Consider the following 20774-nt stretch of genomic DNA (forward strand, 5'->3'; position numbering starts at 1 on the left):
CCAGAAGAAGGCCTAAAATAATTGTTGGGGGTGGAGGGAGGGAATTTTGACACACTCAGATTTACACAGATCTTTTTATACATTTCATTCCAACTTAAAATGATACATCCCAAGTAATTATTTTTAAATTATATAATTTAGACTTAGTATTTGCTCTACTATAAGGGTGTTACAAGCTGCCAAAAATTCTATGAATTCTATATATAGAATTTTTTAAAAATCACTCAATTTTGTAGTTATTAGCCTTGTATAATATATAAAAACCATAACATTTTGCTGAATCTAGAATAGCAATGAACTGAAAAATACCATTCATGGCGCTGTACTAACTTTAGTCATAATGAGGGTATACATAGACATTTTGACTTCAGAAGGTTCAATACAAGTTGAAATTGTTGAGCTCTAAGCCCTATCACTTTCTGCTGCATTCAGAATATTATCATAAGTCTTTTCAAACAGTCATGGATGATGATTTGCAATAATTAAAACATATAGTTCAGTTTACAACCAAAATAGGAATTTGCTTTGGCAGGCTCTAAAAACAGAGGGCACCATAATAACATAAGAATGGTCACACTGGGTCAGACCAGTGGTTCATCTAGTCTAGTATCTTGTCTTATGACAGGGGCCTGTGCCAGATGCTTCAGAGAGAGTAAACAGAGCAGGGCAGTTTATCGAGTGATCCGTTCTGTCATCCAGTCCCAGCTTTTAGCAGTCAGAGGTTTTGGGACACCCAGAACATGGGGTTGCATCCCTGAGCATCTTTGCTAATAGCCATTGTTGGACCTGTCCTCCATGAACTTATCTAATTCTTTTTTGAACTCCGTTATACTTTTGGCCTTCACAACATCTCCTGTCAATGAGTTTCACAGGTTTACTGTGAGTTGTGTGAAAAATTATGTTTGTTTTAAACTTGTTGCCTATTAATTTCATTGGGTGACTTCTGGTTCTTGTGTTATGTGAAGGGGTAAACAACACTTCTTTATTCACTGTCTCCACATCATTCATGATTTTGTAGACCTCTATCTCATTCCCCCTCTGCCATCTCTTTTCCAAGATGAACAGTGAGAGTGTTTTTAATCTCTCCACCATGAGTAAAATAAGATTGAAGATCTGAATTAAATCAACAAAATTCAAAACATTTACATTTTCTCTGAACAGTGCATACTGTTCTGCATCATAAATATTGCTGCACTAAAGCAAGCCAAAAAGATGGCACATTAACCTATCTAGCGGAAGGGTGATCTTGCAGTGAAAGCCAGCTCCCCCAAAATTTGCAGCTCCTATGTGGCAGCTCCCCAAGAAAGGAGAGCTAATGCAGATTAGTTTCCCTGATTTCCGTGTTCTGCCTACTCAGTTTGGGACAACACATTCTGTGGCATTTAGTCTTGTGCATAGATTAACAAATACCCTTCTCCTGTCCCCAGATGTCAGCCCTGCAGAGGGAGACCAATTGGCTCTGGGCTCAGTCTCTGACTTTGGTGGAAAAACAATTTTCTGGTGCTCCAAAAGTAATAAAACTCCACTCTTGGATTCTAGCCTTGGGTGTAGAGAGACCAATAGCTGATGAGCAACCTAAGAATGTAGAAATCACCTGGTGGGAGGGTGAATAGGATGCATCTATCTTCAACTGCCAATTCCTTTCATTACGCATTGAGTGAGGAGCTGTGACTGGTGTCTAAGGCAGACATAAAACAAATATTGTATATTTAGATTAAGGCCAATAGTTTACGTGAAGGAGGTTAATGTGTATTCAGTATGTGGTTTTGCATATTGTTTTCTCTTGGGGGGGGGGGGAATCTTATTGATTGAAATTCAAATATAAGTGGTTTCCTGTGTTTTTTCTCTTGTGCCTTATCACAAAGTACTGGGTTATGGTCCAGTGATATTGCTGACTAGCATAATCCTTTACCATAAGAGCTCCCTGCCTACACAATAGGGAAAGGCCTACCCCTAGTTGCAGAGTGTGTTAGGTCCATTTACCATACCTTCGGGTAGTCAGTGTCTCTGGGAGATCTGTATTACACAATTTCAGTGTTAAATCTCTGCAGTCTTATGGAGTTCATGAAGACCACACTGGTCAAGATGTGTGTAAATGGGCTACCATTTAATTGTTGCCATTAAACATGTAGCGCATTGTCTATTGCATCTACTCTGCCTGCTGACAGGGTGCATGCTTCAATGCTAGCCCATATAAAAGGAGCAGATGTTTCTTTTGTCTCTACCAGCTGAAACCACCTCCTTTAGGAGACTAACTCTGGCTCCATCTCTGTAGCAGCCCTAACTAAGTTTACCTCTTTATTGCATCAGCAGCACATCTTGTGATATTTTAGGTATTTTCAAAACCTTTCTGCGTGCTAGGATTTTAAGTTTGGCATGACAAGACTTGGCACCATTATCAGTACTAGATTTGATGCATGGAGAAAGCTGACTATTTAGAACAGCCGCATCATTTCCTCAATATGCAGATTACCTTTTGATATAGTGATTGGGAGGGTCTTCAGTGCACCTCTTATGTGGTGGCAGAATGTGTCTTGGGGAGACTTGTCTTTTAAGACACCATTAATTTGTTTTACATTTCATTAATGAAGCAGGGACCAGGCCATAGAGTAACTGTGATGCTTTAAGAAAGCATACATGAATCAAACTAGCTTTAGTGCATGGTGGCAACATGAAGGAAATTTGACAGATTTTTCCCCTATATTTTGATATAAGTTTCTTTCAACTTCAGCATCTCTTTTCAGTGCAGTTGGATGCAATTTACTGCATTAGAACAATTTCACGGGTGCCTAGACAAATGTTAGCACCTCAGTGAACATACATACATACACACACTCACACATACACACTGCTTTGAGGAAATGGCTTGATAATTCTTCCATCTAAGATGCCTCTAAATTAGTTGCTTCACTGGTGGCCATATTGATACTACAAGAGAGATCTCCCATAGGTCCTTTCACACATGTGGCCTGCTCAGGACAGAGCAAATCTGTGGATGTGTCATTGCCACAGTTATTCATTTGTCTTGAGGTACTTCTGTTTTTCAGTGCTGACCGAGATAGTGGATGTATCCTGTAGTTTTCTCAGGAAATGTTTTTAGCCACCTGATAATTTGACACCCCCAGCCCAGTCAGTGGGACAGATTCTTGTCTCCATTCCCACTGCTTTGCACTCGACATGTGCTACATAGGATTTGGTTTCTGCCTGTAATTGGCCAGTGGAGAATTTCTCTAATGGCAGGAAAATTTCCTTTGGCATAAAGTCAGCTGTGCATGCCACACCAACCCCAAAACTGCTACTCTGATCCCCCAGTAGTGACTGATCGCTTAGAATCATAAACTGGTGGCATGACTTAGGGCTGACCCTAGGCAGTTTTATCCCAATGCCTCTGATGAATAGATTTTTCTCTGAGGGCCTCTGTGCCAATATTTCTTCTGCAACTGAGCAAATGGATCTATGGAAGCTCCGGTTTATGTAATATAGCTTCCACTGTATTCAACAGTTCTGTGCACGATGTTGATAATTGGAATAGGAAAGGAATTAGTTCTCCAAGTAATCTTATGTTAGGACATTTCCTTAATGCCTTAAATTGTATATACTTTAGAGGTATTGCAGCATATGGATAATTTTTTTTAAATCTACAGTTCCCATGAACTAACCATCTAGAAAGTTGTAGCCTAGTAACAGGCTGTGTAAGAGGCTGATCCCTAAAATGTGCATACCTGTCTAGGCAGCACAAAGCTCATGTATTCAAGAACATAGTATACACCTACCTAATGATGTTTCAAGACATGTTTTGGCTGCTTTCCAAAGTATCTTGTGCCTTGATTATTTTTCTGCTCCTACGACTAGTGCTTATTGTCTCAAGGAATTGTAATGCCGGCAGCTCCTCAGAATGAGGTGTTTGGTTGAGGTTTCCATGGTTACAGGGGAGGCAAGAGGTTGTGCACATTTTTAAAGACTTTACTATGAGATCAATAGGAGCATGTGACAGGGTCCGGCCAGACGGCTACGGGAGAGTGATAGAAGGCAGATATATTAGCCCCAGGTTAAGTAGGACCCTTTTCCCTGGGTAGGGTAACAGGGAAGGTTCCAGAACAATCAGGAACTTTCTGGAAACAAGACAGACAGGCTGATTAGAACACCTGCAGCCAATCAAGAAGCTGCTAAAATCAATTAAGGCAGGCTAATCAGGGCACCTGGGTTTTAAAAAGGAGCTCACTTCAGTTTGTGGTGTGTATGTGAGGAGCTGGGAGCAAGAGGCACTAGGAGCTGAGAGTGAGAACGCGGACTGTTGGAGGACTGAGGTGTACAAGCATTATCAGACACCAGGAGGAAGGTCCTATGGTGAGGATAAAGAAGGTGTTGGGAGGAAGCCATGGGGAAGTAGTCCAGGGAGATGTAACTGTCACGCAGCTGTTACAGGAGCCACTGTAGACAGCTGCAATCTACAGGGCCTTGGGCTGGAACCCAGAGTAGAGGGCAGGCCCTGGTTCCCTCCATCACCCCAACCCCCTACTTGATTCCGGAGGAGTTGAACTGGACTGTGGGTTCCACCAGAGGGGAAGGTCTCTGGCCTGTTCCCCGATCCACTAGGTGGATCAGCAGAGACTGCAGGGATTATTCTTCTTCCTTTCCCCATGCTGGCCAGTGATGAGGCTAACTGAGTGAACGGCAGATTTGAGCCACGAAAGTGGCCAAACTGAGGGCTGCCATGAACCTCTGAGGCGAGAAAATCCACCGATAAGCGCAGGACCCACCATGGCAGAGGAGGAACTTTGTCACAATATGCTGTTATGCAAATCGATACATTCTTAAAATAAACGTTTAATTGCATAACTTAATTGGTCGCTAGCTGAGCAATAGTTTTCTAGTTGATTTTACTAAATGGTCTGTCCTGGAATACACCAATCAAACCTCTAACCTTCTGATTCTGGTTTTACAAATTTAGGTTATTTACTATGTAAAAGAAAGCTGAATCCGTTTTGTAAAACCAAAAAGGGAGATACATGCATATATCTGAGATGCAATAAATTTCTTTCTGTGTGATTCAGGTATCTTACCTCTGATTACATATTCTACTCATAATCTGTTTTATTCCTCAAAAGAAGCTTTAGGAGAATTCAGACATCTGTCCTTTGAATTTTGTTTCACTTCAATACTATATTGTCATAATGTCTGAACCCATCCCTTCAAGGATACTAAAAGCCTTTAGTGGGTCCTTAAAGTGCCAGTTAGTCTGTCTTTTATGTCACAGGGATTATCAAATATCTCCACAGGGTTATGTGTCCAAACTCTGCCTATTTAGAGTTTTCCAGAACTACTCCAGATTTTGTGATATAAGTTCTCATTTAGACTGTCATACAAGTTTTAGACCATTTATTCAGTTAGAGCCTAAATGGACTGAGGAACTGATTTGGAACACAAATAGGAATAAATGGTCAATTTTCAACATTGAAGGACGCTAAAGTGGATTGCCTGAAGGATTTGTAGTGAGACATGTTGTTTTAATACTTTACTGAACTGGAAAAGAGGGCGAACATTGAGGTAGTAAAATTTCAAATGCCACATTTTAGGCTAGTCAAGACTATCCGAAGATCCTAACAAAGTTAGACAATTGGGCAAGACTGGTAGGTGAAATGAAATGTAGACAAATGTAAGGTAACATGCTAGAAGGAACAAGTGGAGTTACTTGTAAATATTAGTTGCAACAACTCAGGAAAACGTTTAGGGTGTAACTGTGAATAGTTCAATGAAAGCATTTCCTCAGCATTGGTTTAAAAAAAAAAAAAAAAAGGGCAAACAAATGCCAGCTTGCTTTAGGAATAGGATAGAGAATAATACTGTAATGTTACCATACTATTATAGATAGATGAGATGCTTGAATGCTGTTCTAGCTGTTCCATTTCAAAAAGAATATAGCAGAATTAGAAGGACATGTAAAATGATTAGACATGGCAATATGGAGACAGTTTAGATAAGCGGTGACATAAGGGTATATAAAATAATGAAACCTATAGAGAAGGTCAGTTGGGTGTTCTTATTTACCTTGTACCTTCTACTATTCTTGTAGGAGAATAACAAGATGATGTCTTATAAAGTTAAAAATCAAAACATTTTAAACAGCTGAAAACATTTTTTGAACAATGTATAATTAAGCCTTTAACTCACTGCAACAGGTACTATTGAAACAAAAAGCTCAATAGTATTAAAAAGGAGACATTTATGAATATTAAAATCTGCAATTAAACTTGTTAGAATAAAAAAGTATAAGGGATTAAAAATATGTTTTTCCTCTACCCCTGTTCCACATGCCCTGATGGCTTTCACATATTGGTTTATTTTGTTGTTTCAGTGTGGGGCATGTGCGTTCTAAATGGGTGGATGAAAATGGCTCGTCAGTGATTGCTTTATTTCATTGTCACCATTTACATGTGTGAATGTGCAGTAAAAATATATTTCAGTAGTTGCATCTTATTTTTAGTCTCTTCTAGATCGGGATACCTTTTCAAAAAGCATTGTGAAGTTTTATCTGTGCAGTGCTAATTCAAGGATGTGGCTGCCACTAGTATAGATGATGGGTATATCTCTGTCATCTGTCAGTCATTTTCATTCCCTTTTCCTGCTAGCAGGCATTCTTGCTAGAGTAGATAGACTGTTCCAGTTGAATTTTGGGAAATTCCAAAGTTCTAAGACTAATTTCAGGAACCTCTCTCCAAGTGCTTTGTTGCAGTAGATAGTCTCAATCAGTTAACATTGGAATCCATCTGACTAGATGCCAGCTTCCTGAGGTTGTCTGTCCTTAACCAGTGAGACTTTTGGGAGGGAGGAGCATTTCCGCTAACTTCCATCTTGTCTCCATTCTTTTTAAGAGCTCTAGAATATTTGGATGTTGTGTACTCAAGGAGCAGTTTCAAAAGAAATCTCTCTCAGTGCCAGTCTCCCAGTTGAATCTCAAGCTTGGTGCATGTCTCATTAAAGGCAGTGTCTCTCTTGAGTGAGGTCAGGTCACTGCTGTGCCGACCCATTGTTTATAAAGGTGGCAGCATATCAGTGAAGAACAAATTACTCTTGCCTATTAGTTTCTTTCGTATAGTGACTCCAGTATAGACACCCTCTAAAATACCCTATTTGATTAACAGACTCTGGCAGAATGGCTAGAAGTTAAGTAGAGCTATAAGGTTTTTTCTTTTGGCTTTGGAAGTTCTCAACTAGTTACAGACTTCTTGACTGCCTAGAAATTGCAGACATAGAAATCTGGATTGGTTACCACCTGATGTAGGGGACTTCCCATGTCACAGAAAACAATTAGCAGGTAAGAAATTAGTTTTACTTTGTTTTTTATAATTATTTAAAAACACAATTTTTTCCCTCCTTCTTAACCAACAGGTTCGCCATAAAACATCACAGAAGGTTTATGCAATGAAGCTTCTTAGTAAATTTGAAATGATAAAAAGATCGGATTCAGCCTTTTTCTGGGAAGAAAGAGATATCATGGCCTTTGCCAACAGTCCCTGGGTGGTTCAAGTAAGGAGTGTTTTTCTCTAGTTTTTAAATTTAAGTTAAAAGTATTTAATTTTTGGGTCAGTTTTGAATATGCATTTAAATTCAAATAATGGGTTAGATTCAGATCTCAATTTAGAAGTCACACCAGTGTAACTGAATTATGAATCAGGATCAGTGATTTTGTGTTAGTTTATATTTTTCCATATTGATAGGCTAACTTTTAGCTTGATCACTTCAGCTGCAGTATAAAATGAAATGGAATTTACAAAACAGCCTCAAATGAATACGCTACTTGAAATTATAATAATTTTTGTGTGAGGGGAAAATTGTGAGTCAGATTACAATTACAGTACAAAAATATGTGAGTGAACTGAAATTTTTTCTACTAATCTATTCTGCCAGATTAATTTTATTAGTGTTTGTAATATGGCTCAATCATGAGGTCACAAACAATTCATTGTGTTATTGTGGAGGAGGAAAGTGGATTTAAGTATAAAGTATCTATTTATGCACCCATGTACCTCAATAATCTGTAACAATGAAAACCTAAATGCAGGGAAAAAATTCTTGGTACTTGTAATTTAAGAATTAAATAGTTATAATTTGAAACATTTTCAAGTGTGTAGATGTGATTCTCTGTATGTAAAAGGTAAATACCGCCATCTCATTTTAATACTGGCCACTGACCAATTACATAGTAATGGCCTGACCTTACTTGGGCTGTTTTCAAATGGATGGGATCTAGAGGTGAAAGTCCTGGAGTGCATTCAATGAAACCCTCTAAAACAATTTGCAAAGAAATGAACTTACTTTCAATAGACCAGTAACCTAAAATATTAACTGTAATATATACCAAGCTATATTTAATTATTAGTAAAGTTAATCACTTCATGCATCTCCACTTCATAGACACATTAACCTGCATTTATCATTTCTACTTTTGCTTGGTGATGTTAGAGGAAAACAGCAGTAATGAGTTCCAAATAATAATTATGTAAATATTTGGGAGCTATAACATAATACAGAAATGAAATTACAAAGCAATTTCAGAGACATCAGCCTCTGTTTAGCTATTTCCAGTACTCTGAATTGTACTTGTATCTCAGAGGGAGCTGACATTTCAATGATGCCCGTTTCATGCTGAGAAACAGAATGAGATGCACTTAATAAATGGAATAAATAAGAAATTAGTAGTTTTTAAAAATTGTGAGATAAGGTAGTTTTAATGTTTAGAATATGTTAGATTACTGTTAAATTAACCAAAGTCTTTATTCGAAACTTTAAAAACAAATTGAACTTGCCTTACAACAATCTTGAAAATCTCTGATTATCTAAGAACAGAGTTTCATGAAACCAGAATAGAAAGAAGGTTGCTTTTTCAAATATCCCTCGAGTAATTTTCCTTCTTTTCTGCTTTAGCTCTTTTGTGCCTTTCAAGATGACCGATACTTGTACATGGTAATGGAATACATGCCGGGTGGAGATCTTGTAAACCTTATGAGCAATTATGATGTGCCTGAAAAATGGGCCAAGTTTTACACAGCTGAAGTTGTCCTTGCTCTGGATGCAATTCACTCCATGGGCTTGATACACAGGGACGTGAAGCCTGACAATATGCTTTTGGATAAACATGGGCATCTAAAGTTGGCAGATTTTGGCACCTGTATGAAAATGGATGAAGTAAGTATGCAATTAAATATTTTATCTACCACAAAGATAGGTTTTATTTTATTGTAAATTACTCAGGGATGTAAGGAATAAAGGAATGTTCAGCTAATTGAGCTTCTTGATTGGCAGAATATTCCTTCCTGTCTAATTTTAAGTAGAGGAAGGGACATTCTGTATTTTGTAACATTGGTCCATAATAAACTATTCTGGCATGGCGACAAAGGAAAGAGACCTACTTTTTGTTATTTCTGGGAGCATATATGTTTATGAATTTCTGTTTGTTCATTCTTTAGCCAAATGTTTGAACAGCTCATGAGACAACTCCTAATTTCAACATTAGTAATCTTGGAGCAGTTTATAAGCTAACACTTTGGTATAAATGAAATTGTTACTGAAGAGGCAACAATTTACATAGTCCCATATAGTCATTACTATATATAATTGCTCCAACAGCACCCCCTAGTGGTTTTCAACTTAAAAATTTAGATTAAAGTAATGTGACTAATGAAGTGTGATGCACTGATTGGGACTGCTTATTGCTAGTATTCAAAATATTCTATTTTTTCATTGCCCACATATTTAAAGAACATGGTCCATTAGGCAATACATTTTATGTGCTAGTTTCAAGATAAACTCATATGGCTTTAAAAAAGCCTTATTTGGACTACTAACAACATTTTAAAGCAGACTTTTAAAATCTTCTGTATTTTTCAGTTTACACTTTGTTCTTGTTAAGTGAGGAGTAAAAAGTAAACAGTGAAATTACTCTGTAATTAGACATATTCCCCCACCCCTTGTGTTTTACTCTACAAAGGCACCGTAAGTTATCATGAACTTTGTGTGAATGTGCAAGTGTTACATTGATTACCTTTAGTTTTAAAATGTTTTTCTGATATTTTAATATTGGTGTTCCTTTGTTTTGTCAGCTTTGACTTAAGAGTATATTTTGGCCTGAAGGATATTACTTTAGTGCTTTCTTCTGCTATGTTGTGCTAGAATTTGTGTATATTACTTATACAAAATATGTTCTTGTTCCTTTGCAACCTATTTCACTTCTTCTTTTCTCCAGTATTTTTTTGTAATATATTTTTGACTACTACCCTTTTATAGTAATTGCAAATGTACTCTGAAATACTGATGTCTTTTTTTCCTCATATGGTATTTTATAAGCTTATTGAGAAATGTAATAGCCTTCATTTCTAGCATCATTTAGTTCATTTTGTTCATGCTACAGTGATTCTGTTCCACAGGTAGATAGATTGTTTATCTTAATTTGATTATTTGGGAGACAAGATGGCTGAGGTAATACCTTTTATTGGACCAACTTCTGTTAAGTGAGTGAGGTAATATCTTTTTAGTGGATCAACTGCTGAAGTTGGTCCAATAAAAGATATTACCTCAGCCATCTTATCTCTCTAATATCCTGGGACCAGCATGGCTTACGTACAGTTAATTTGATTATGCAAGGCTGCTGACTGGCAGAGTTAATTTATTTTTATATTAGATAGATATGTTGCCAGGTTGTTACTGTAAGTCTAATTATTTTCAGGGTCCTTTTGAATACGTATTCTTTGAAATGTTAAATCCAAATAAATAAATATAATGTGAACCTTGTAGCTGTAAGAGTCCGATTGGACCACCCTATCTGTATTGATACTATTAGGCTACATATCAGGTGGCTTATGCCTTCAGACTTTGCTTCTTTCATTGTACAAATTCTATAAGGCTTTCCAGGTTCTCATTCTCTGAACGCATTTTCTGATCCTTTCCCTGTATAGATATTCAGAACCCTGACTGACACTTTGCTTGCTGTAAGCCAAATTTGTTTAGTCGTCTGAGACTAAACTTAATGTGATAATGGGCCTTGTTTTACTTGTAATTGAAGTAAGGTAAAAATAATATTTGATCTGCTTAATATGAACCCTTAACTTGTTTTTCTTCTTTAAGTACGTGCTCATATCCATACCATGTTAGGTGCATGCTCATGGCATGGACTGTTGCTGGAGATTTTTCCCTCAGTGGTATCCATCAGGTTGACTCTAGCACCCTCCATGTGGCGGTATAAAGTGCGCCACTGGCCCCACACCCAATCAGTTCCTTCTTACCGCCCCGATGGTTGCTGGAATAACTCCTCTTGCTTCAGCCACTGGTCTCTGGACCTTCGGCACCAGACGTCGGAAATAAGGAGTACCACTGCCCTTGGTCACCTCGGGAGGACTCGTCATCTGAATCTTATGTGGAGCCCTACACCCAGTGCAAGAGCCACCACTGGTACTGTCCTATGTGCTGCTGGACCTCAGTGCAGGTTGCCCCACGAGTACCTGGTCAGGTGGACAATGGCCTATTCAGTGGCCATTCAGGAACCCATGCCATTTCCCTCAGTACCGTGTCCGTCTTCTCACCTGTCATACTCGTTTGCTTCCGAGGGGCAGCATCCCCCTTCACTCCGCTCGGTACTGGACACCAACTCCCAGTGCTGATGCACATGACGTGGGCCACATGGAGGTAATTAAAGCTGAAGATGAGAAAACAGCCCTCACCTTCCAGTAGAGGCCTCTTCTTCCTCCTCCGCAGACCAGGACATCTCGGGACCGAGTGGCTCACTGCCGCAAGGTGATTTTAGAGCCCATCAGGAGTTTCTGAAGCGGGTAGCAGTTAACCTGGAGCTAGAGATTGAGGAGCTCTAGGAATTGTCTCTCACCCTCATTGACATTCTAGATGCAACAGCACCATTTAAGGTGGCTCTGATACCCGGGGTTCTTTCAACCGAAAGCTCTTGGTAACTTTTACTCTGTGCGAGGTGGTGTCAGGAAATAAATCAGGGGAGACACGGCCATCCGACCGATAGATGGCTGGCACAAACAGGACAACACAAGAGTGCTTTCACTTAAAGCTAAACTTTACTTAGTCTCAAGCACTTACACATGTCCGCAGCAGGTTAGTAAAACACCCCCAACCCTCGATAATTACTGAAGCTGAGTGTGGCTCTCGAGTGGCACAGCTGCAGCCTGTCTGCCAGTGGAGAACACAAGCTGCATCCAGAAGGAGAGTCCAGTCCCGAGGAGTCCCACTACCTCAAACTTTTCCCCCTTATTTATACATTAGTAAAACAATGACATGTCACTTGTTAAGCAAGCAGTTTCAACGGTCAAGCAAGAGGTTTCCTTCTAATTATTGATTAACCAGGTGTGAGTTTTTCCCAGAGTTTGCAGTCTTGAGGCTCTAACAGACACATTCCTGAGGGCACACCCTGCTCTTCTAAGATGCATGTATCAGCAACTTCAACACAATTCTTATCAGGAAGGACGCGGGGTCAAGCTGTCCTGTTTGTGGCACCCAAAACCCCCTCCCCTCCTGCCTTTGTTAAGGTGAGGCTGCTGCATGACCAATTTGCAGTCTGCTGACTTGGCTGCCTTTAATTTTAAGCAATAGTGGTATCAGGCACTTTACTGGTTTGCAGAAATCTCCCCGTACAGCCCTACCCATTAACGAGGTGGTAATGGGTCCAGTCAGAGCCCTGTGGCAGACCCAGTCTTCTCTCCCTCCCACTTTGAAGAGGGCAGAGAAGAAATATTATGTGTCAGCCAATGGGTATGAGTAGCTATACTCTCAGCCCCCGTCCTGGGTTCCTAGTTGTATGGGTGGCCAATGAGAGGAGTAGACAGAGCCAAGCAAGTGCTACCCACAAACAGAAGGATGCAAGGAAACTCAATCTGTTTGGGAAGAAAGTTTTTATTCAACAGGTGGTCTACAACTAATCTCAAACCAGCAAACCCTGCTGGGGAGATATAATTACAACTTGTAGGACTCCTTATCCAATTTTAAGGTCTCCGTGCCTGAGGACTTCAAGGCAGGAATTCTGTGCCCAATTAGTGGAGGGGAAAGAATGTTGTCAGAGCCTCACTCCAGGCGACACTGAATGCTGCTGACATGGCAGCTAGGACGATGGCCTCTGCAGTGTCCATGAGGCGATATTCTTGGCTACAGTCCTCATGGCTACCTCAGGAGGTCCAGCAATCGATCCAGGACATCCCTTTCAAAGGCTCCTCATTATTTCAGAGCAAATGGACACAACACACTATGGCCTGAAGGACTCAAGGGCTACCTTCAGATCCCTGGGCCTCTGTGCTTCATCCACTTCAAGGAGGCACTTCAGGCCTCAACAGCCAGCCCACTTCTCGGCTCCACCACTGAGACAGGACCTGTACAAGCGAAAGGGCAGAGGTTACAAACGCCATCCTTTGTTTGTTTTCGGACTGATTCCCACTTAAGTTCGGCATCGTCCCACATCACATCGGGCCACTGGGTGCTAAGTACAGTGGTGGGTGGTTATATCCTGTAGTTTTCAGCAACTCCTCTCTCCCACCCCTTATCGCCGTCCCTCTTCAGTGACCCTTCTCACAAGCAACTCCTAGTCCAGGAGCTGCAGATCCTCTTACCGGTGGGGGCTGTGGAAGAGGTACCTCGAAAATTGAGAGGGAAAAAGTTTTACTCCCGATATTTCCTAATCCCAAAGGCCCAGATTGGCTTTTGCCCCATCCTGGACCTGCATCACCTCAATAATTATTACTATTCTGTCTGCAGCATTTGCAGAAGCCAGTCCAGCTCACTCCCAGCCACAGGGACTTGGGGAGATGATCAGCATAGGGGACCTCTGTGAGATACCAAGAGAAAAGGCACACAAAGTTCCCAATTCTTCTAAGATATAAACATATTGCATCTTATTGGAGGAACCCTTTCACCTCCCAGTTGGAAGTACTTAGCTCCTTTCGGGGTGCAGCTTCTGAGACTGCCCAACTCCTACATCTTTCACCTCTGAAAAGCTTCTAGCGCTGTCTGAGCAGGGCAATAACAGTCTCAGGGAAAGAAAAGGCCCTTTACTTAACAGAAGAGACATTATGTCACAGAGCTCCTCTGGTAAATATGGTAGCCAGAGCACTAGAGACATAGAGAGAAACAGGCTTAGGATTTAATGAAAAGAGAATAGGATGCTCTCTGCCCAGAGAAAGACATCCCCCTTTAGCTCTCTGAGCTTTCAGCTTCGGAGCAGTCCTGTTTGACAGTCTGATCTCACTGTAACCCAGCCATTGAGACAGTAGAGTATGGAGGTCAATTAACTCTGGGAAGGAGATGATCCACGGAATTGGTAAAGAGTTCCTGATCCTTATTCTTGGGATAAAGAGGACCTCATTTTCTAATTTCCGGATGTTAACATTGGAGGTGTAAAAGCTGATGCAATTAGTCTTAGAGTACCTAGTATTTAAATATTCATACAAAGCCCTCAAAGCTTTTTGCATGCTCTGACGAATGAATGATGGAAAATAGCAATCTCGTGTATATAGTCCGTCAAGGAGATGTTAAAGTCCTCAGATCTGCTCCTGAGAGAATTTCATGTGGAATGCAAGAGAAGATGCAGCTATATCCAGTTAAAAAGGAGAAATACTATCCTCTGAAGGCTCAGAATAGCACTGAAGATCCCCTTTGAGAGAAAAATGGAAACTTCATTTGCTGGACATTGAGATATTTGGGATCTTTTCTGCAAACTTCAGTCTACATTATCTAAGATCCTTCAGCAAGCATCAGATCACTGCAAAAACGAAGTAAATCAAGAGATTTTGTGGAAACGAGCAGTCAGATTGACTAAGACGCTGCCCTACTTTGGTTTGACCTCTCTACTGTGTGATACTACAGAAATATTAGGAATCTGTCTTCTTACTTTATGGCTTCTTTAGTCAAAGCTGTGCAAGGAATGGGGGGAAATATCACAATGATTAGCCTGGTCTGAGTGCATAGACTGTGACTGAAGCCGAGGCCTTCTGACTACTCCTTGAAAACCAGATTGACAACTTTCCCCTTTCAAGGAAAATTCTTGTTTGGGGAGGAATTCAGGTGGCTTCAGCAAATCACTGTCAAAGACTCCAGATCTCCCTCAGCAGTCTCCCATTTCCGCCATCTAGTATGGCTTCCAGACCTCCAGGGGCATCCAACAATACCAAAGTTTATTTAGCAGCCACAATCCTCGTTAAACAGGAGAGGTAGGTTCAACTGGAGAAACTTCATTCATGTTCAAAATCAGGATGAGAGAGACACTCAAAGTTCAGACAAGGTCTGTAGATCTGTGCCCACAATGCTATCATAGGCAGAAGGTTTAAAGACGTATTCCATGCCTATGCCTAATCAACAATATACACTTGAATCATGGATACTGTAGCATCTGGGTATTCTGTAGAGTTAAATATAGCATTTTCTTATTCATCCTGTCCTAAAAGGAAGAGAATGCAATGGGTTTTTAATCACCCATTGTAAAAAGAAGCTACTGCCTTATCCCAGAGTGGCCATCATCTACTCTATTTATTTTATAATGCAGAAAGCCGTAGCTTGCCTATCCCGCAACCTGGAATTGTAGAGTTAGCCTTTTCTTAGGGACCCCGGATTCAGAATGGAATCTCTGAAGTAGACTGCACAGGCATTAACTGGGGGTCATTTTTGTAGCTCCTTAAGGGTCTCTGCAGTGTCCATTTACATGTCCTAATTTTACCTATTTTCTCCCTGTAATCGTTATGGTCTGTGATTTTGGTTTAAAAGAAAAATCAGATCACATGTTGGTTTATGTTACTTGTGATAACCAAACCAATACTACTTTACAACTTGTCAGTCACCCTCTAAATGGGGAGTCTAGAATATCAGACTGGACCTCTGTCATGGTAGCTCTGACAGCAATACGTTTCCTTGAGAAAACAGAAATTTGGTTTTGGTGTTTTTTGTTTTTTGTTTTGTTTTTAATTCTGTTTTCAGCTGTTACTACTTATTTTCTTTCACAGAATTGAGGGTAAGGTAGGTGAGAAACTTTCTGTGGTTTACAAGTATCTTGGGATGGAGAGATTAGATAAGAAGCAATGGTGCAAGAGTATTTGTGATACTTATACTGTACTTTATCCAGGATTTCTTTTCATTGTTGCGATCTGGACTCTCTGGAATAAACCTAGTTGAAGCTTGAATTTAGGGAAGTTGAACTCGTATCACTTTGAACCAGTATGCTAGCAGACCTGATATTGACTCTTCTTTTATTGATTGTTCAGCTAGGAGCAAGGAGTATGGATAGTCAGGGCCTTTATGTTGCTAAATTAATGAAGTACTAGCAAGTGTTTTTAAGGATAAAACCTGTGCTTTGCTTTAAAAATTATATTTTCTTGTAGAGCTTAACCTTCCCATTCTTCCAAAATAGCTTTTCCTTTCATTTAAATTGTTCTTTCAAGCATTAAAATAAAAACAAAACAAGACCAAAAAACGCAGCCCCTAACTGGTCTTAGTGCCTAACCAAAAAAAAAAGCTGTGTCTGTATCTGTCTGCTCTTTTAGGGCCTAATTCAAAGCCCATTGAAGTCATTTGAGTCATTGACTTCAGTGCGCTTTGGATCAGGCCCATAGTATGCATATTCAGCTTTGTTAATACTGGAACCTAGGCTAAGTCACATTTCCTTTTTAATTTTTTTTCAATCTCGAAAGATATGTTTTAAAAAAGAAATAAGAGGCGTTACCAGGAATAGTCATTTTGTCAGTGTCAAGGTTCCTCCCCCACTCTGAACTCTAGGGTACAGATGTGGGGACCTGCATGAAAACCTCCTAAGCTTACTTTTACCAGCTTAGGTTAAAACTTCCCCAAGGTACAAATTAATTTTATCCTTTGTCCTTGGAATATGCACTGCCATCACCAAACTCTAACTGGGTTTACTGGGAAACGTAGTTTGGACACGTCTTTCCCCCCAAAATCCTCCCAACCCTTGTACCCCACTTCCTGGGAGAGGTTTGGTAAAAATCCTCACCAATTTGCATAGGTGACCACAGACCCAAACCCTTGGATCTGAGAACAATGAAAAAGCATTCAGTTTTCTTACAAGAAGACTTTTAATAGAAATAAAAGTAAATAGAAGTAAAGGAATCACCCCTGTAAAATCAGGATGGTAGATACCTCTTCAAAACATAGAGAATCCCTCTAGGCAAAACCTTAAGTTACAAAAAAGACACACAGACAGAAATAGTCATTCTATTCAGCACAATTCTTTTCTCAGCCATTTAAAGAAATCATAATCTAACATATACCTAGCTAGATTACTTACTAAAAGTTCTAAGACTCCATTCCTGGTCTATCCCTGGCAAAAGCAGCGTACCGACAGACACAGACCCTTTGTTTCTCTCCCTCCTCCCAGCTTTTGAAACCTTGTCTCCTCATTGGTCATTTTGGTCAGGTGCCAGCGAGGTTACCTTTAGCTTCTTAACCCTTTACAGGTGAGAGGATTTTTCCTCTGGCCAGGAGGGATTTTAAAGTGGTTTACCCTTCCCTTTATATTTATGACAGTCAGAAACCACTTCTGGAATAGGAACTTTTGGAGGCCTTAAATGTTTCCCAAACTACTTACTTTGGGACATGTTTTTCTCAAAATAACATAAATGGGTTAATTTTATTTTTGGTGAAACACTGTGTTTATTATATTATTTCAATTAAATCGATTATTACTTGCGATTTTTTGCAATTACGTAGACTGGTATGGTGCGCTGTGATACAGCTGTTGGAACGCCTGACTACATATCGCCTGAAGTCTTGAAGTCACAAGGAGGTGATGGCTGCTATGGACGGGAGTGTGATTGGTGGTCCGTAGGAGTTTTTCTCTTTGAGATGCTTGTTGGTGAGTAATAATTTAGTTCATTAAATTTTTCCCCCATCCCCTTCTGGAAACTTCTATTCAAGAACTTTTATCATAGAATCATAGACTACTGGGGTTGGAAGGGACTTCAGAAGGTCATCTAGTCCAATCCCCTGCTCAAAGCAGGACTAACACCAACTAAATAATCCCAGCCAGGGCTTTGTCAGGCCGGGCCTTAAAACCACTAAGGATGGAGATTCCACCAGGTCCCAAGGTAACCCGTTCCAGTGCTTCACCACCCCTCTCCTAGTGAAATATATTTTATGATTCAATTATCCTTATATAGCAACAAGTAAGACATATGGATGCATCGAGACAGTTCAGCCTGTGACTGCTTCTGCTTTTGGCTAATTCTTGTACTCTCCAGTCAGGATTTTCCAATGTAAAGCACTGGACCATTAGGTCATGTAATGTATATGAATATTAGATCCATTATAGAGGACCCTAGCCATCCAAGGTTGTAAACGAGCCTCAGAGTCTAGTATCAGAGCATTGGTGAGGAGTCTGGAACTGAGCGTGATTACTCACTATCCATACCAACATGTTCTGGGAACACTGCAGGAACAGATACGTTTCTAAGGTTCTGGGGGCAGGAAAGCTCCTCCCGAGTCTGCAGTCATTGAAATGTTAATGCCTCTGAGGATGAAGCACATTTGACTTATGAAGGCTAATTAGTAAGTTGAATCCCAGGATCAATTTAATCAATGCACCTTAATAGTTAATATGTTAGAAGTCTGTCCTGTAGTGCCAAGACAGAGCTTCATTTTCATTTTTGTTTTGTGGTTGGGACCTCTTTTCTCTCCTCTAGTACATCATCAAATGTGGGGAACACCAGTATTTTGAGAGTCTGAGTTTTTATCGTTGAGGGGCTCACTAGCTCAGTTTTCTCTATAATCTGGGGTTTCATTTGGGAGAGTTAATGATACTTCATGGTTTGTATACATTTCCTCTCCTATGGCCCATCTTGTTTGTGATGCTTCTAATTAGATGCACCAAGGATATGCAGACTATAGCTGCTTGCCTTCTCACACACACAAAGTTCAGCTATATCATCCCCATCTTAAAACCACTCCAATGCCACCTCATTAATTTTAGGATCCAGTTCAAAATTACCTTTTCAGTTTTAAATACCTTGGTAGACCTAAGTTCTCTGTAAGCTGTGCGGATGTGCAGCAGCCTATTTAGTGCCGTGCAGGCACTCCGGGAGCCCAGGTGCTGCAGGGAGGAGAGAGAGCTGGGGGAAGTCCTCTCTCCTTGCCATAGCCCCAGAACACTCTCCTACACCCCAAACCCCTCATCCCTGGCTCCACCCCAGAGCCTGCACCCCAACCCTCTGCCCCAGCCCTGTGCTTCTTATCCCCAGACCCAGCCCTGAGCCCCCTCCCACACTCCAAACCCCTCGGCTCCACCCCTATCATATGAATTATGTTATGTGCACCAATATGAAGATGACGTGTCACACATCACCTCCATATTGGTGCACATAACAAAATTCTGCACATAGGTGAGAAAAATTAGAGGGAACATTGCAGTAGACTTGCTTCAGCTTTTCAAACAATCCTTCCTTCTATTGCCCTCCATTCCTTCTGCTAATATAGCTAATATAGCTCTGAACACTTTTAATAAAAAAAAAACCACAATCCTTTGCAGCTCTTGCAGTCAGGAACAGCGGTTGAACTTCTTGGCCTTGTTGATTTCCTTATTTCAAATTTCAGCTGAAAATATCTGTTCTCTGTTGGCTTTACTTCTTAATAGTTCTGCTTCTGACTTCATCAATTTTAATTTATATTTAAAATAAGGCTGTAGAGCATTTTGGGATACAGTTTATATGAAAGGTGCTACACCGAATGAAATTGTATTACATTTTATTGTACATTAGATACAAAGCTGAAGTATTAGTTGGAAAGCAGAGAATTGGGCTGCCAAGAGAGGGATTATCTTAGTTGAGGGGATACTAGGGTGGTGATGAATGGCTTTGATAGGAGCCTTTTATGATGGTGCTGAAGAGAAAAGGGGAGAGAAGACCCTTTTAGAGTGAAGAAGGAGGGAGCATTGGTAGACCATGGAATCTGTGCATCTGATGGATGTAGGGTGACCAAATGTCCCGATTCTTGGGTCTTTTTCTTATATAGGCTCCTATTACCCCCCACCCCCTCTCCCAATTTTTCACACTTGCTGTCTGGTCACCCTAAATGGATGATTTCTGTAGGAACCATACTAGGACTAGTTGGGAGGTCACAGCAGAGTCTGGGAGTTTAATTGACACTAATGTAAATGCTAACTTGTTCTTTCTTGGAGCCTATTTGTGTTTGGTTCTTCTCTTTTATATCCTCCTCAAGAGCAAAATGGCTTCTATGTATTGGTTTGTAGAGATTAATAAACTTTCCACATGGTGAAAATGTTCTAATTGCTGATAATTTATCGAATCTGTTAAATCAGAATGCCTTTTTCTGCTGAATGTTTTCCTTCTGATGGACAAAATAGGTAATTTGGTCAGTAAACATATTCCTCAGGGGCTTTTTTCATTAAAGTGTGTTTCAACTCTGAAAGAGAATTATGTAAAAATGTCCGCCTCTTGGTCAACGGATCTGTTCTTTTTGCATATTCAGAGTGTTAGCTGATCACTTTGGTGACAAATACATTTTGATTGCTGTTTGTTCTTGTTAGAAGTGCAGAACTGAAACCACTAAGAGTTAATTGTGAATTCTATTCCATAACATGCATCAACCGAAATGTTTAATGGTTCCAATCAATTACTCCTATCCAAGCCCCTTGAAGTCAGTGGATTTACAAAGGTGTTACTGAGGGCATAATTGAAAGACACTGTATGAGTATGACAGATCTGTTTTGGTGTGCAGAAACTTCAGTAATGATGGTGGAAATATCGTAGCTTGATTTC

The 20774-nt window shown here is 40.2% G+C and overlaps 1 protein-coding gene across 3 annotated transcripts in view; it reads left to right on the forward strand.

Annotated features, from left to right (window-relative positions):
- ROCK2 (Rho associated coiled-coil containing protein kinase 2) overlaps window positions 1-20774 on the forward strand; it is a 161796-nt gene that overhangs the window by 77786 nt on the left and 63236 nt on the right. For all 3 annotated transcript variants that reach the window (XM_073336011.1, XM_073336009.1, XM_073336010.1), the window contains exons 4-6: window positions 7390-7527; window positions 8926-9186; window positions 17713-17857. In XM_073336011.1, coding sequence (XP_073192112.1) covers window positions 7390-7527; window positions 8926-9186; window positions 17713-17857 — 544 coding nt within the window. The remainder of the gene's footprint in view (window positions 1-7389; window positions 7528-8925; window positions 9187-17712; window positions 17858-20774) is intronic.

The sequence above is a fragment of the Lepidochelys kempii genome, chromosome 3 (assembly GCF_965140265.1).
Source record: "Lepidochelys kempii isolate rLepKem1 chromosome 3, rLepKem1.hap2, whole genome shotgun sequence".
In the NCBI taxonomy this organism is placed as follows: domain Eukaryota; kingdom Metazoa; phylum Chordata; order Testudines; family Cheloniidae; genus Lepidochelys; species Lepidochelys kempii.